Source organism: Pelodiscus sinensis, chromosome 5 (genome assembly GCF_052426305.1).
Source record: "Pelodiscus sinensis isolate ZL-2025 chromosome 5, ASM5242630v1, whole genome shotgun sequence".
Lineage (NCBI taxonomy): Eukaryota > Metazoa > Chordata > Testudines > Trionychidae > Pelodiscus > Pelodiscus sinensis.
Window position 1 is genome coordinate 46,046,644 of NC_143056.1, and position 14,535 is coordinate 46,061,178.

Genomic DNA, 14,535 nt, shown 5'->3' on the forward strand with positions numbered 1-14,535 from the left:
CACATCTCAGAGATTGAGGGTGGACAGCCAATCCCCCTTTTCCAAGACAGGAAAGATTGTGGCTAGGATTATCATTTTGAATCATTGGTAACGAACCAATCAGTTTAGTTTTCAGAGATCTAATATCGGTCTCCACTCCCTGACTTCTTGGTTGTCCGGAAGTAGTGGGAGTAGAATCCCTTCTCCCTGTGGGACCTCTTTTATAGCCCCCAGTTGTAAGAGGTGCTGTGCCTCTTGTGCAAGCACAAGTTCGAGAGAGGGGTCTCTGAAAAGGGATGGAAAAGGGAATTGGTGATGTGGTATAGAAGTAAATGGAATGCAATAACCGGTTTTGATGATCTCCAATACCCATTTGTCTGTAATGATGTTCCGCCATGTTGCATAGAAAGCAACTAGTGTGCTGCCAAATGGTGTATAATGTTTGTCTTGCTGCTTTGGAGAACTCAGTACTGTATGACCCTTGACCAGACTTTCAGAATGCTTGACGGGATGTTGAAAGCTGCTGTGCAGTTGCATGGTCAGCGGCCTGCCTGTGTCTATTTTGTCTGGGTTGTCACCTGTTGTTGTAATGCCTAAGTTGCTGATTAAACAGGGCTGGTCTGTAGAGTTGTTTGAAAGGTCTTCCCTGTTTCTTTGTTTGTATGCCTAATGTCCTCAGAGTGGCTCTAGAGTCCTTCAGTGTGCGGAGGGAACAGTTAGTGGACTCAGCAAATAGCTTCGTTCCCTTGAATAGTAGATCTTCGACCAGGGATTGCATCTTCCTCGGGAAGCCCGACAATTGGAGCCAAGACACCCACCTCATGACTACTACGGACACTAAGGACCTTGAAGCTGTATCAGCAGTATCCAGTGCTGCCAGCAGGACTGTTCTGGAGATCAATGCCCTTTCCTTCATGTTTGCACTGCATTGTTCCTTTTTGTTGTCAGGAAGCTCTGTAGTAAAAGTTGACAGTTGATCAAATATGTGGTGTGTGTACTTTGCTAGGAGCGCCATGTAATTTGCAATCCTGATTTGCAGGCTAGCAGACAAGTAGGCCTTTCTTCCCTATATGTCCAGGCGCTACCATTCCTTGTCATGTGGGCCTGAACAGATCATCTGCTGTTTGCCCCTTTGGTTAGCAACTTCGACCACCAAAGACTTTGGTGAGGGGTGCAAAAACAAGAATTCCACATTTTTGGGGAATACATAGTATTTTCAATTGGATCTTTTGCTGGTCGGTGGAATCGATGTTGGTGTCTTCCACAGGGCCTTGGCTGGATCCATCAGTACTTCATTCATGGGGATGGGTAGCTTAGCTTGTGACGAGGTAAGATGTTCGTGAGTTTGTGTTGGGTTTCAGGCATAGCCGAGAGTAGAATGTCCAGAGTAATTGCCACCCTCTTAAAGAGCTCTTGGAAAGACCTAAAATTATCCACTGCGATGGTTGGTGGGGGCATGATTGTGTCCTCGGGTGGCGAGGATAGAATGTGCTTGTTTGGTATTGAGTCTAATCTTCCTTCTGCCCCTGTGACATCTATTTCCCCTTCTTCCTCTGACAAGGTGGAGAGTTCAGGGGAGTTCTTAGAGGGCTCCTGGATCTGGTACCCCTGAGGTATCTGGGGCTGTAGGAGTCTATAGGCTGCCCACTGGTACCAGTATGACCAGTTGGATGGCATGGCTGGTGGGAGCCATTGTGGTTGTTGCCACTGCTGACCCTGTAGTAGTTTAGGCGACAAAGCTCTTGAGGTACTTTTCTATCAAAGTTCTTGGGGTACTCTTGTATAGCGAGCCTTCATTGTCCTCCTTCTTGCTCAGTAGTGGGGGCATTGAAGCCAATGATGACAAGACACTGAGCCTGCAGGCGAATAGTGGCATCCCCAGTACCAATCCCACTGCCAAGTCTGCTGTCAAGGTAAACTGAGGCAGGTGTGGTGAGGGGAGCAGCATGTAGCTCTGTGGTGTATAAGGTATCGGTGCCGGTATAGGTATTGTAGCCGGTGCTGTATGGCTCGTGTGGTTTCGCACTGTTACGTGGTACTGGCCCTTTAAGCAATTGTGCTGCTGAGCCAGGAGCCAGCAATGAGTGCACTCTCACCTGTGCTGCTGTTAGCACTTCTGCTGGTGGTGCCGATTTTGTCCTTGTTGGTACCACCAGCAGTGGCTTGAGTGGTGCTGTGAACAGGGCAGTTGTTGCTATGCCTTCGACATAGCCATTGATGGTGGGTTTTGCCGGTGTGGAGCTTTTGCTTGCGCACTCTGTGCTTGTCTTAGAGGGGGAAGGTCGGACTTTCTCCTTAGGATCCCGGCTTTTCTAAATGCCGGTCCGTTTCGCCACCTGCTTTTCTGTCACGTTGGCTGTGGTGGACGCGGAGACAGGCTTTCTATTGCCAGAGTGCTTCCTCGGTGGTGAATCTGAAACCATTGAGGAGCATGACCTCTTTCTGAGCAGTTGAGCTCTGTCTTGGTCCCTGGGACTTGGGATGCAATTTGGCCCCTTATTCTGGGCACCCCAGGAGATCTGGGGTGGGGTGATGCCCATGAGTGCTGCTTTAGTGTGGACTTGGAGTCAGATTCCAACTACATGATTTTAAGCTGCAGTTGTCTAACTTCTGGTCCTGCTAGTCAATTTCAAGCAGTATTTGCACTGCTGAGTATTATGTCTTTAACCAAGGCAACAGACTCAGTGAGAGTATCCATCAGAAATGGAGGTGGAGAGCTACAGGATTCACGCTTCTTGAATCCTGAGGAACCAGGTATGTTGTGGTAAGAGTCATCTGAAAAGGCCACAGTTCTGTGCCGGCTTTAAAAGCGGCGGCTTTTGTGAAGCATAGGGGAGAGATTCTCTCTCCTCCTCCTCCTTCTTTTTCTTCTTTTTTTTTTTATTTTGGTGGGTAAGAAAAAGGAAAGCTACTCCAAGCTAATTTAAAATTTAAAATAACCTAACTAGTAACAGCTAATAGGAGTTATAGACTGAGTTAAAGTAGGGCAATTGCTCTGCTGCAACCAAAGCCTGCGATGGTCAGAGAACTGTGCGCGCAGGATGACCATTCTAACTGCTGCATGCCAGCACTCCAAGTGAACAGCCAACAAGAAGGGCACTGCTATCAGAAATCTGTGGACCAGAGGTGCAGCAGCACTGGTGTGTGGAAACCATTTCATATTTAGCTAGAAGCCGTTCTGTATAACAAAAGCCATTTCAGTTTCTTGCTTCTGCACGTACGCCAGTTAAGTAACTGACTTTCACCAATGTGGAAAAAAGCCAGTAAGATGGGCTGTTGGAATGTGTTAATGAACTATTCTGAGTTGAAACTCTCACTCCCTAAAACCTGTTACTTTCTTTCCTGATAGTAGTTTCTTTTTGAAGTTCGCTTTGATTTCTTGCCCTGACGTCAGACTTGTTTGGGTAAGGGTATAAAATACTAGGATTGATTGTGTTGAACAGCCTTACTGGGCCCAGCTCTGCTGGGGTCACGTTTGGCTCACTTTGTGCCTTATTGATCAATAAAGCTGTTTCTTAGCCACCTAAACACATGGAAGTCTTTTGCTTCAACAGGTGGAACAACCCCGGGGATGTTCCTGGAAGAAGAAGGGAGTTGATCCCTCATTTTCATCTTCATTTGTTCAAGAACAATAATCATCACTGCTGGAAGAAGGACACACTTTGCTTTTTGCCTTTTGTGGAATCTGTGGGATTTGTAAGACTTATCCCAAAGTATATTGACAGTCCCCTGGTTCACATGGGACAGAAAGGGAACTATGTAGGAGCCCTATTTCTTTCCTCAATGAGCTAAGATCCACTTCAGTATCTGACAGAAGTGAATCTTTTCAGGGCTTTCCCCCTCTAGTCCAGATCTGATGCAGGACTTGTCTCTAAAACTAGACAGATAGCTTTCTCCTCATCCTTAGACTGTCCTCAGAAGCTTCTGTCTGAGATATTCTGTGTGGGAGCCACGGGTCCTTGGCAAGGTGGGAACCCAATGCACCAGTCTGACTCAATTCTCTACCCAATGGAAGCACAAGGATCAGCTGGCTGGCATCAGGAAGGGCATAATTCACCCTCTGTGGAGCCTGGAAGCGCTACCTCACGTAGAGAACACTGCTTAGATTTACATCAGGAGTTTGCGGAACAATTCTGTCATGCCTGAGGCCTAGTCCACACTATTGAGGGCCTTCAATCTAAATTACTTAGGTCTACTTACCGCAGTATCTTCACTGTGGTAAGTCGACACTCTCCCATCAACTCAGCCTATGCTTTTCAACCCTGGTGGAGTACTGGAGTCAATGGGAGACTGCTCAGTGGTCCATTCATTGCATCAAATATAGTTGCAATAATTCAATCCCCAATGGATCTAGCAGGTAGTGAAGACGTGCCCTGAGTGGGTACACAGGAGCTCAGCATAGACTGTCCTGCAGAAGATCCAGGTGATTGAAACTACAATGCTTCCAATTACCCAAACCAGAGGAGAAAGATAGTAAGTTGCAATACCATTATAACAAATACAAATATAGGTTTTAAAACTAAATGGTTGGGAGAAACTGAACCATCAACTTGTTCCACTGCTGGGGGCAGAAAATATGGTAGCCTTAGTTGAAGAGCAGAGCTCTAGTCCTGGAGTCTTCATGACGATGCTGGACCACTTCAAGTTCCACAGGTGAGGGGCACTAGATCTCAAATAATGAACGAGAAGAGAAGTTGTGCAACTTAAATTCTTACTCAGCTGTTACCTAAGCAACATGTACATTGATTTTAGTCTACCCAAATAAGATCTGAGTCAGATCTAAGTAAGAATTTGAGCATTTGTCTCTAATTAATGAACCTCCCAAACATCTGTTATGGGTCTTGCTGTATGCAGAAAACATATTTTTTCCCCATGTCAAACTGCATACAAGGATAGACTGTGCCTTTTAGCTACAATGCAGAGGTGTGCTGTACCAGAGAGATTACTGTCAGGGAGTGTGTTTCAGAAGCTGCAACATTTCCTGTACACTGGAGAGATTCAGGACAGCACCCTCATTGAACCTTCACTTTGAATGCAAAAACTGAGTTTTTCCTGGTGCTTGCAGGAGGAGACAATCACACTGGATCCAAAAATGCCTTGCATTTATGCACCTCCACCATATAGCTATATCAGGGCCAGGTACAACCTGATCACATCATTGAGGGTATGTCTAGACTGCATCCCTCCGTCAGCAGAGAGATGCAGATTAGGCAGGTCAACATTGCTAAACAGGCAGGGATTTAAATATCCCGCACCTAATTTGCATAAAAATGGCCACCGCGTTTTGCTGACTCAGCACTTTGTCCGCAAAAAACAGCAGTCTAGAGGGGGATCTGTCGAGAAAGAAAGCCTTTTTCGACAGATCCTGTAAACCCCCTTGCAGGAGGCATAAGGGATCTGCCAATGGGGCGTTTGAAATAAAGCCCTAGTTTGAACTACCTGTTATTCCTCGTGCAATGAGGTTTAACAGGTAGTTCGAACTAGGGCTTTATTTTGAACGTTGGTTTCACTGCTGCATATAGACGCGGGCAGTTACTTTGGGCTTCTAAATTTAAAAAATGGCGCCCGGCCGGGAAGATGCAAATCAAGCGCGGGACATTTAAATCCCAGGCTTGATTCGCAATTCCCAATGCCTACATTTGCAGCCCTAGTTCGATTTAGGCTGCAAGTGTAGACATACCCTTAAGGATTCTACAGGCTGTTGTAGAAATACCACCTCTCTCTCATTTATTACTGCATACGTGGTGGCAGGAATTGCTCTTTGAACTTTGCCTTGTCTAATAAAGTAGGCTGACAGCCACTTTTACTTCTCTGTTGATATACCCTTTCTTAGATTTAAGAAAAAGCTTTCCAGAAGGGACCTTAGGGCTGCTAAACTCTGCCCCACCACCATCATACAATCATACTAAAAAATTATCCATCTCTCTCTGAAAATTAAATGTTTTTAAAATCCAGTAGTGTGATATCACTAGTTTGATATCACTCATAGACTCATAGACTTTAAGGTCAGAAGGGACCATTATGATCATCTAGTCTGACCCCCTGCACAGTGCAGGCCACAAAATCTCACACCCCTCCTAGAATAATCCTCTCACCTATATCTCAGATATTGAAGCCTTCAAATACTTTGAAGACCCCAAGATGCAGAGAATCCTCTAGCTGTGATCTGTACCCCATGCTACAGAGCAAGGCGAAAAACCTCCAGGGCCTCTGCCAATCTACCCTGGAGGAAAATTCCTTCCCGACCCCAAATATGGCGATCAGCTAAACCCTGAGCATGTGGGCAAGACTCATCAGCCAGACACCCAGAAAGTTCTCTGTAGTAACTCCTATCATCCCTCCATTGACCTATTTCCCACTGATAATGAATAGTCTTAAATATTCAAAGAAATAGAAAACAATATATTTCTTGGGAGTTCCTATCTACATTTTATAGACTTCAGTTATGATATACCCAGTCATTTATATTTTTCAAAAATCAGAATATCATAAAGTGAGAATTTTAATAGTGCACCAGATGGTCAGAACTGCAGAAAGTTAGAGAAAAGAGCTATAATACCAGTTAGCCATCACTATGTGATATTTACTAAAGAAAGATTGCTTAGTTAAGGGAAAAACCAAATAAAAAAGCTCTATGTAGACATAAGTGGTGAATAGCATTGTATGTCATATTCAAAAAAGGGAATGTCTCAGGCAATGTAGTTTTGACTTTTTTACCGTGGCGTCAACAATGAAAAACCTATAGGGAGTTGTCAGGAAATGAAAATGGAACTGTGTGACCCATTAAATAATAAATTCAAGTTTCGTCAATTATTTTTTTCTTATTATGAATGTTAATGTAAATTATTTCCTTGCCATTGAGTGATTTATTTTGCATACAGAAGACTATGTAATTATAATCATGAACTAGCATTTTATCATCAGCTTCACCATAAACGCTCCCTTCTTCATTCATGTTTCACAAGGAAAATTGATAGCACTTTTCGAGTAAGGGGTTTAAATGCATAACTCCCAAAGACTATCAATGAGAATAAGGTGCCTCACTACCATTTGCGTCATTGAAAATTCACCTCCACTCAATCTTGTGAAATTGCTTAAAGTTTTCCGGTTGAACAAATGTTTTATTTCTATTCCGTTCAACAAAGATTCTTATCCCATCCACCGCATGGTAATATCTGAGTGCCTAGCTGTATAGAATATAGTGGTACATTATAACTAGATATGGACCACATTTTATAGTTTCAGTGTATGAGGTTTAGGGTTGACTGTTTTTTATTTCTGTTGATATTTCATTATACCTAAGTTTCAAATTTCAATGAACATGATCAAAGCAAAATTCTGTTCAACTAACTTCTAAATCTCGTTCTTAAGGTTCAAAATCCAATATAGTGATCTATTATTTAATTCACTTTGAAGAAATGTACTAGTGCATGCCTAGTATAATGTATTTAAGTGAAATTTATTTCTTGTCCATTTTTTTATATTTTATATTTAAATTGGGGGATGCTTGAGTCAATTGGCAGGGGATAGATAATCCCTGGGCCCTGAGGAAAGGAGGGCCTGGCTTGGATGCTCTTGAACTTTGCACACAGTGTCCCTGCCCATAATGCACATAGAAACTGCTTGTGTGGGAATGGGGTTGGGGAAGGAAAGGATATATTTCTCCGCTTTCTCCTGCTGCCCATTTGCTGAATGGCAGTCAGACATCACTACCCTCATTGAGATGCAGCAGTTATCCTACTGCTGTTGCTGTTGTGTTCTCTCACCTTTTAACTATATACAAGATTGTGATAGGTCTGTATAGATTATCATCAGCATCCTGAAGGCCTATTTTTAAGTTAGTGTAGAGAAAGAACAGCAAGTTAAAAACTGTAAATTTAACAAGTGCAGTTTGTAAGTTTTATCACAATTTATAGATGGTGTCCAGTGTCAGTAAAAAGCTCAAAGGGGACAACTCTCGGGCAAACATGTAAGAGGCCTAAGAGATGGCAAGTGGACCATATTAGCCTAAGGTAGAAAAGATCTGAAATCAACAAAGGCTCAGGTATTCTCTCTCACTGAAATAGGAGGAGAAGAATAAGAATTGGACAAAAATAAGCCAATTCTAAATATTGGTTACTTTGCCATTTAATATCACATTGGACCTGAGAAAATAACTGATGTTTCGTGGTGCTTGCTCCCTCCTCTATTACAATTAATGAAGATGAGGCCTTCCACATTTATATTTATTCTCTTGTCCCTGTTTCATTCTCCAGCTGCCATTTGGTGTGACTGAATAAAGAAAATCTGAGGTTGACTTTGTGAAATTACATATTTAATGTTAACATTCTCTTCTTATATAGCTTGGTTTAATTTTGCACTGAATTAAGCAAGAAGTTATGCAGGAAGATAACATATGTGCAGAAGTTCATCTAAAAATGAAAACGAGTTATTACAGGAATAACAATATTTTTCTCATAGACAAAACTAACCTTTTGTACCAAGCCTATTGCTAACATAATACATTTTTCTAAATAGTATTTGAGATATTAAACAAGTATCTCTCATTTAAAATAAGATAAATCTCTATAAATAGACCTAACTGGTTATCATGTTTTGCAGGAACTGGAATCTTTTCACATTGCATCGATCATTTCTTGAATGCTGATTGCTTGTTTGTAATCAGCAATAGCTTCTTCACTGAAACCCATTTTACCACGAACATCAGCTCTAAGTTTATACATCAAAGCGTCATTAGGTTGAATGGACAGTGCTGTAAAAATGAAAAATAAATGTTAAAGTATTTAAATTTCAAAAGATGATGATGATGATTATAAAAAACAACACTTGCTAAAAGCCCATTTGAAAGTTGTGACAAAACCACATGCTCTCAATAGGAAATTCATATTATTTGTATACTGGAAAGCTAAGTAATTTTGTTACGATATTTACACTCTCATGTCTCCTTTTCACACTCTTTTTGATGTCAGATACCATCATGGCATGTTTATAAGTATGATTCTAACAACTGCTGAAGCATCAGAAGCCACATTCTGGCTCCCAAACCAAGTTAACACTAAAACAAAAATCAAGGAGCAGAAAGCCATTATCATTCTATTCCTTGGTACCAGCAATGTTCATTGTCTCAGAATCATCAGTACTACTCATGAAAATCTAGTTTTAATGGAAAAACATAACAATGAAGATAAGAAATTATACATTTTTATTCAAATCATACTTACAATGTAAGTTTGTCTTAATTTTATGAAAGTGTAAGTACAGGCAGTCCCCGGATTACGTACAAGATAGGGACTGTAGGTTTGTTCTTAAGTTGAATTTGTATGTAAGTCGGAACTGGCGTCCAGATTCAGCTGCTGTTGAAACTGACCAGCGGCTGACTACAGGAAGCCCGGGGCAGAGCTGCTCTGCCCCGGGCTTCCTGGAATCAGCCGCTGATCAGTTTCAACAGCGGCTGAATCTGGACGCCTGGGACAGAGCAGCTGGGGCGCTGCCAGGTAGGTCCCCGCAGCACCGGCCTCGGTGCTGCGGGGACCAACCCGGCAGCGCCCCAGCTGCTCTACCCCAGGCGTCGGAGAGAAAAGCCTGGTATGCTGGGGGGGGGGGGGGAACGCACTAGCTGCGCCCCGCCACCCCCCAGCAGACCAGGCAGACGCGGAGCGGTTTTTCTTGCCGCGGAGGACGCGGGCGGTGGGACCGCCCAGACGCACCATGGTCCCGCCGCCCGCGTCCTCCATGACAAGAAAAGGCTGGTCTGCTGAGGGGGTGAGGGGACGCACTAGCTGCGCCCCCCCCTCCCTCCAGCAGACCAGGGAGACGCGGGCGGCGGGACCGCCGAGACACGCTGCAGTCCCACCGCCCGCGTTCTCCACGGCTTTGCTCCGCGTCTCCCTGGTCTGCTGGGGGTCCCCCCCCCCAGCAGACCAGGGAGACATGGAGCAGCTTTTCTCACCGCGGAGGACGTGGGTGGCGGAACCGTTGCGCGTCTGGGCGGTCCCACCGCCCGCGTCCTCCACGGCGAGAAAAGCCCCTTTCGTATGTAGGGATCTGACGTAAGTTGGATCCACATAACTCAGGGACTGCCTGTAGTTAACTTGTCAGGAACATTTTATCATATTTATTAATGGTGAAGAAAATGTTGCATTGGCAATCAACTATTACTTGGTTCATGGTACAGACAGCAGCATAACAATGATACTTTAGTTTGTATAGGGATGTGACTCAAGGACTTTGCTATCAAAATCCAATGAAAAAACTTCATCCTGGGAATTTTTAAACAACCTGATCATGGTTTTGGAAGCTCAGCAGTTGAATCTGGGGTGGTAGAAGAGGAAAGGTAAGAGCAATGATTGTAGTGATAGCTGGAAATTGAAAGGGGGAAATCTTGTCTCAGCTGATTTGAACACTAATAAAAGGCTTTTGTTTGATTACAGTGACGGGATAAAGGTTTATAATAGTTTTTATTTTCTGGGAACCAGTGAACCTATTCCTTGTACTGAACAATGTTTTGTAAATTCTGTGAGCAAGTCATAATCACTCAAAAGTTCTGCATTGTACTGAAATGTTCATTATTGCCTACTTAGTCACTACTGCTTTAGCTACTACAGATGGAGATTTTTTTTAAATTCATTTTATTATAAGTTTCACAAATCCCACATTTATGTGTGCAAACCAGCAAAGTACATCCCTGTTTGCATGTGCCCTTAGCACACACAGATGGCCTCAGAATCTGTAAGTCTAGCATGAGTACACATATTTTTGCTACATTTTCCTTTTGCTACATCTTCAGCTTCTATAAGCACACTTTTTTTCCTAATCAGTAGTTAGGAATAAACAGATAAATGAATTGTTTTTGGTTTGGTGGCTAAACTCAGAAAGATTATTTTGGGTCAACCCCTAACAGAATTTTTTTTAAATCAAAACAACTGCCCCCCAATCAAATCCCCACAGATATTTTGGCTTTTTGTTTTCCATTTTGGGTTTGTTTGAGTTATAATAATTATGGAGGGATTTTTAAATATATCTAGCTAAATTAAAAAGAAGGCTTTGATTAAAAATAAAAAATAAAAATCTGTAAGTTTGAAAACCATGAAAAGGGACAATTAGACTTAAAAAAAAGTTTTTTTTCTGATCATAATCATTAGTCATATTCAACTCCAATTCACAGTTTCTGTTTGTCTTAATTATATTAAACTGTATTTTTGGCACATAAAATGATTTTTTTGCCAATAAATTGCCCAGCTCTACTACTTAGTTTTCATTAGAACAACAATATTAATATTAATTTTATCTGACATTTTCATTACAACTCACATTTCAATCTTAATGTCAAGAAATTATAACTTAAATATATTAAATGCATAAATGGAAATAGTTGCTAATACTTTCTGAACTGGGAAATAGAGACAAAATAATTTGTTCTTATAACTGAAACTATGTCACCAATCTTGATGGTTTCCTGAACAAAAAGTACCTGTTGAAATATCCTTTTCAGCTAGCTCGTACTGCTTTAATGTTCTATAAAGGTTTGCCCTGTTAAAGTACACTGCTGCAGAGAAAGGGCAGAGACAAATTGCCTTCTCAAAATCTTCTTTGGCTTCTTCGATCTTTTGTAATAATGTATTTGTAATAGCTCGATTCAGGACTGCAGATTCATTCCTTGGGTCAAGCTGTAATGCCTTGGAATAGTAGGAACTGGCCTGTGAAATATATAAAATGAATCAGAGGGGCAGCCTTGTTATTCTGTAACTTTAAAAGCAAGTAGTCCTGTGGCACCTTAGGCTATGTCTACACAGCGGAAATAGTTCGAGATACCGAATAGCTGTTCTGTGTCTTAAGAGACTATTCCCTTGCACGAGAGTTAAGGGATATTTAGAATAGCACCTTATTTTGAAATTTGGCACTGTGTAGACAGTGCTAAATTTCTAAATAAGCTATTTTGAAATAAGATAGAAATAAGCAATGCAATTTGCATAGCACAAATTGCATAACTTATTTTGAGGTAAGGGTGCTGTGCAGACGCACCCTTGGAAACTAACAAAAATATACAGTATCATGAGCTTTTGTGGGCAAAACACACTTTATCATCTGATGAAGTGGGTTTTACAATGAAAGCTCATGATACTATATAAAATGAAGGCATGATGCACCATGTAAATTTCTGAAATGCTGTATATATTTTGTATTGTGTTAATAATCAAGAGAGCAGAAAACCACAGCATTTATGCAAGAATGGCAAGGCTTTTGCAAAGATCTTAAAGAAATATTCACCCACTCTTTCCTAACAGAATGACTTCCTATTATTTATTAGTAGCATTTTGGTAACACTCAGAGGTTTCAATCAGGAATACATTCCCAACTTAGAGTTGCCACATTTCCAATGGCTAGTAACTGGGACCCAAAATCCCGTCCCCTGCTCAACATCTTCCCTTCAATCTACCCTGCCTTGGCTCTGACTTTTCCCTCATGGCCCCACTCCTGTTCTGCAGCCTTCACCCCAGATTAAAAAAAAAAAAGGATATCAAGGCCTGTTAAATGGCACCTAGAGTATGAAATGGTAGTTGTTGCCCTCAAAGGATGCATCTAGACTACATTGCTCCGTCGACGGAGCCATGTAAAGTAGTTTACTCGACAGTCAATGAAGCGGGGATTTAAATAATCCCCGCTTCAACAAAATAAAAAAGGCAACCATGCTGTTCCAACAATCAGCTGATCCGGCACAGCGTGGCAGTCTAGATGCGGCGAAGTCGACAAGGGAAGCCATACGAGGCATACCGGAGCGGTTGACAAAGACTTCCCTTGTCGACCGCGCTGCATCTAGACTGCCGTGCTGTGCTGGATCAGCTGATTGTCGGCACGGCACAGCGGCCATTTTTATTTTAATGAAGCGGGGATTATTTAAATCCCCGCTTCATTGACTATGTCGAGTAAACTACTTTATATGGCTCCGTCGACGGAGCAATGTAGTCTAGATGCACCCAAAGAGCTTACTAGGAAAATGCAAGGGGAACTTTACTGTTTGATAACCTTAGACTCTCTCTAGAGTATTTCTGCAGAAGGGAGTGTTTCAAGACTGAGGATATTACAACAAGGAGAAAACCTAGCTTAGTAGTTAAAGCATAGGCCTTTCAGACAAGAGATTTACGTTCTATTTGTCACCGAATTACTGTGTAAGTTATGATAATTGTTTGACTTCTCTTTGCCTTTATCTTCAGGCAAAAATTTCAGAAGCCCTTGGCTGATTTAGAAGCCTAATTCTTACTGAATATCAGTGAGATTTAGGTTCCTAATTTACTTAGGAATTTTTGAAGATTTTACCTCCATTTGTAAAATCCCTGTTGTGATTCATAAATATTTGTGAAACGCTTTGAGATCATCAGATAAAAGTGACAGTAGCAGAATATAGTAGTATTTTGTATTACCCATCTACAGTATATGGAATCATACCTTATCAGAGTGCAACTAACTGATTAAAGGTAAAAAGATGTAAGCAAAAAAAAAAGTTTCAAGAAACTAATTTGTATCACTAATATTATTCCTTACTTAAGTGTTTTGAGAATAATATGAAAATAGAACATAAGACCTACCTGTGCAAACTGCCTGTGATGAAAGTAGATATTTGCTGCATTAAAATAGGCTAAAGCATAGCCAGGGTTGATGGAAATTGCTTGCTGATAATCTTTCATTGAACAATTTAAATGACCCATAAACTGATTAATGACACCCCGGTTTGTAAGCAGCTGAGCACTGGTAGTGAGCTGAAATGTTATAATATACACATTTTTATTTAAATGAAATCCACATTTCTACATTAATAATACAACTCTTTCTTTTAAAGGAAATATATATATAACTAGAAAGCACCACCTAATCTAACCCATTTTTCATACAAAGTTCTTTACATTGATGTGTGTTACTCAGTGGCCTAATATTGACACATACATATTAATAAATAAACTGAAAAACAACATTTACCTTTAGTGCCGCATTTATATCTTGAAATGCAGCAAAAGTATCACCCATCTGAAGACAGACCACAGCTCGTCCATCATAGGCAACATGGCATTTTGGATCAATATCAATGGCAACTGTAAACTGATTCCAAGCTTTCTGAAACTTCCCAAAGGCCTAAAATAAGTTTTAGCATACGACTATTATTAAGTATACCACATGGAGGTGGACATATTTTCAAAAATATGGAAAAACTGCACATCACATGGTCCCATGTGGTCACATTCAGTTATTTTTGTGCACAAATTACTGATTCACGGGAGCACTAACATTCTAACTTGGAAGACATGGATTTGAATTTTGACCACGTACAAATAAGTTTAGCAATCTTATCTGATTTCCTAAGAAACAGTCACACACTTTTTGGATTCATTAAGCAGAAGCAGAACTCTGTTATTGAAAGAGACTTCCTTCTATAACTGACTGGCAGAAGAGCTGCTTGTGAAGATTGGTGATAGTATTCAGCACTTAAGGCAGTACTTTATAAAGCACAGTGCAAACATTAATTAATTAGAATTAAAACATATTGGCAAAGTTGTGTGAGGAAAT

The 14,535-nt window shown here is 41.3% G+C and overlaps 1 protein-coding gene across 2 annotated transcripts in view; it reads right to left on the reverse strand.

The window, feature by feature from the left end:
* Positions 1-8,272: 8,272 nt before the first annotated feature.
* The window catches only part of TTC6 (tetratricopeptide repeat domain 6), a 166,833-nt gene continuing 160,570 nt past the window's right edge, over positions 8,273-14,535 (reverse strand). For both annotated transcript variants that reach the window (XM_075926901.2, XM_075926899.2), the window contains exons 29-32: positions 13,951-14,103; positions 13,563-13,733; positions 11,450-11,675; positions 8,273-8,731 (exon numbers count right to left, since the gene is read on the reverse strand). In XM_075926901.2, the coding sequence (XP_075783016.2) occupies positions 8,595-8,731; positions 11,450-11,675; positions 13,563-13,733; positions 13,951-14,103 (687 nt within the window). In that variant the 3' untranslated portion in view covers positions 8,273-8,594. The remainder of the gene's footprint in view (positions 8,732-11,449; positions 11,676-13,562; positions 13,734-13,950; positions 14,104-14,535) is intronic.